This window comes from Microtus ochrogaster, linkage group LG2 (genome assembly GCF_000317375.1).
Source record: "Microtus ochrogaster isolate Prairie Vole_2 linkage group LG2, MicOch1.0, whole genome shotgun sequence".
Taxonomy (NCBI): Eukaryota; Metazoa; Chordata; class Mammalia; order Rodentia; family Cricetidae; genus Microtus; species Microtus ochrogaster.
Window position 1 is genome coordinate 51,449,144 of NC_022028.1, and position 1,552 is coordinate 51,450,695.

The 1,552-nt window shown below is 55.4% G+C and overlaps 1 protein-coding gene across 1 annotated transcript in view; it reads left to right on the forward strand.

Annotated features, from left to right (window-relative positions):
• LG2H6orf222 (linkage group 2 C6orf222 homolog) overlaps window positions 1–1,552 on the forward strand; it is a 10,891-nt gene that overhangs the window by 7,062 nt on the left and 2,277 nt on the right. The window contains exons 8-9 of the mRNA XM_013351159.2: window positions 453–584; window positions 1,143–1,207. Of these exons, the coding sequence (XP_013206613.1) occupies window positions 453–584; window positions 1,143–1,207 (197 nt within the window). The remainder of the gene's footprint in view (window positions 1–452; window positions 585–1,142; window positions 1,208–1,552) is intronic.

The window sequence follows — 1,552 nt, forward strand, 5'->3', positions numbered from 1 at the left end:
AAAAAAAAAAAAAAAAAAACAACAACAACAAAAAAAACAAAGACGTTGCTAGATCTGTGATTGTCTTTAGATGTCTCCAGGGGACACTGACAGAAACAGAGCAGGGGACTGTTGGACGGGACGCACTAAAGCCTGAGGCCCGTTGCTGTGCCCTGATAGCCTGGTATTAGCCCAGTGCTGCTGTATTTACACTAACACAGAACCCTCTCATCTGACCCGGGAAGTCTGTCTTACGATTCCATTTGTTAGCCGGGGAAGGTGGAGTTCAGACTGACCGGGCTGTGATTTTGCTGGGTGGGAGCCGTGGCCTTGTCCCTGTGCTTTTTCGACTGCAGACTGAGGAAGGCAGTGGCCGGAGAGGGAACTCTGAGATCCCCTGAGGAGGAGGGCGGGGTCAGGGCCTCCCCAGGACACTGGGATAGACGTCAAGTTCATCTGCTTTTTCTGTGCAGAAGACCCCGAGTTCCAGAAGCTGGAGGCTGCAGGAGGGGAACCATCCGGGTCCCCAGAAGCTCCTTTCCGGTCTAGAAGAGTCACACCAGATGAGCAGCCTCTACCTCTACCAGAGGGAGCCTCGGAATCTAGTCAGTATATCCTGTGCCCACGGAGATAGCTTCTGCCAGCTCCTCTTGGACACAATAGCACAGGCTAAGTAGGGATTGCTCCTAGGGGTAGAGAAAGCAGCTGAAACTTGCCTCCAGAGACCTTACAGTGGGGACAGGGACCATCCGTGTGCTCTTTAAACTGGGGCTCCTGGGTGAAGGTCCAGACGAGGCTTTGGGGGCATTAGTCCATTTCACTGCTGTACGCAGTTCCGCCTTGGTCCGACTTGAGCTCCCAACGGCTTGTAATGACCTCCCCCTGGGTTTCCTACATACCTCAGCCCAAACCGGCAACGAGGGGCTGATGACCCGAGTGGCTCTCCGGTTGTGGCAGCCAGCAGCTGGCCACCCCGAGTGCAAGTCTCCATTCCCGACGTTAGGAGCCCTCAGTTTCCCCAAGTGTCAGGTTGGAGCCGAGTGCGGTCACAGGTGGAGGGAACATGGATCTTTATTTGGTCAGCTATACTGCTGTGGCAGGCAGTCTGTCGTGGGCACCGGGTGCCGCAGGGACAGCTTCTCATCCTTCTTCTCTTCCCTCAGAGGAGTCCATCATCCAGAAGTTGGTGGAAGGTCTCCAAGAGGTGGACGACGAGCTAGGAAGGCAGGTGAGTGCCCCTCAAATTCTCTAGGAGGATGCTGGGGCTCACGCACCCTCCTCTGATACCCGAGTCCTCCTTCTTACTGACCTTGGTTGTGCCCCTGAACCTCGCAGAGCCTCAGCTGCCCCTTCTGCAAAACAGGGATAATTCCTGCTTGCCCAGTGCCTGTGTAGAGAACGCCTAAGGCACGCACGCCCGGCAGGTGAAGAGAATGTTGATTTAAGATAACAGGACGCAGGCAGGCTAGGGCGATGGCTCAGCAGTAAGAGCCTGAGTTCAAAGCCCGAGCATACACGTAAAAAAGGCAGACATGGCCGGGCGGTGGTGGCGCACGCCTTTAATCCCAGCACT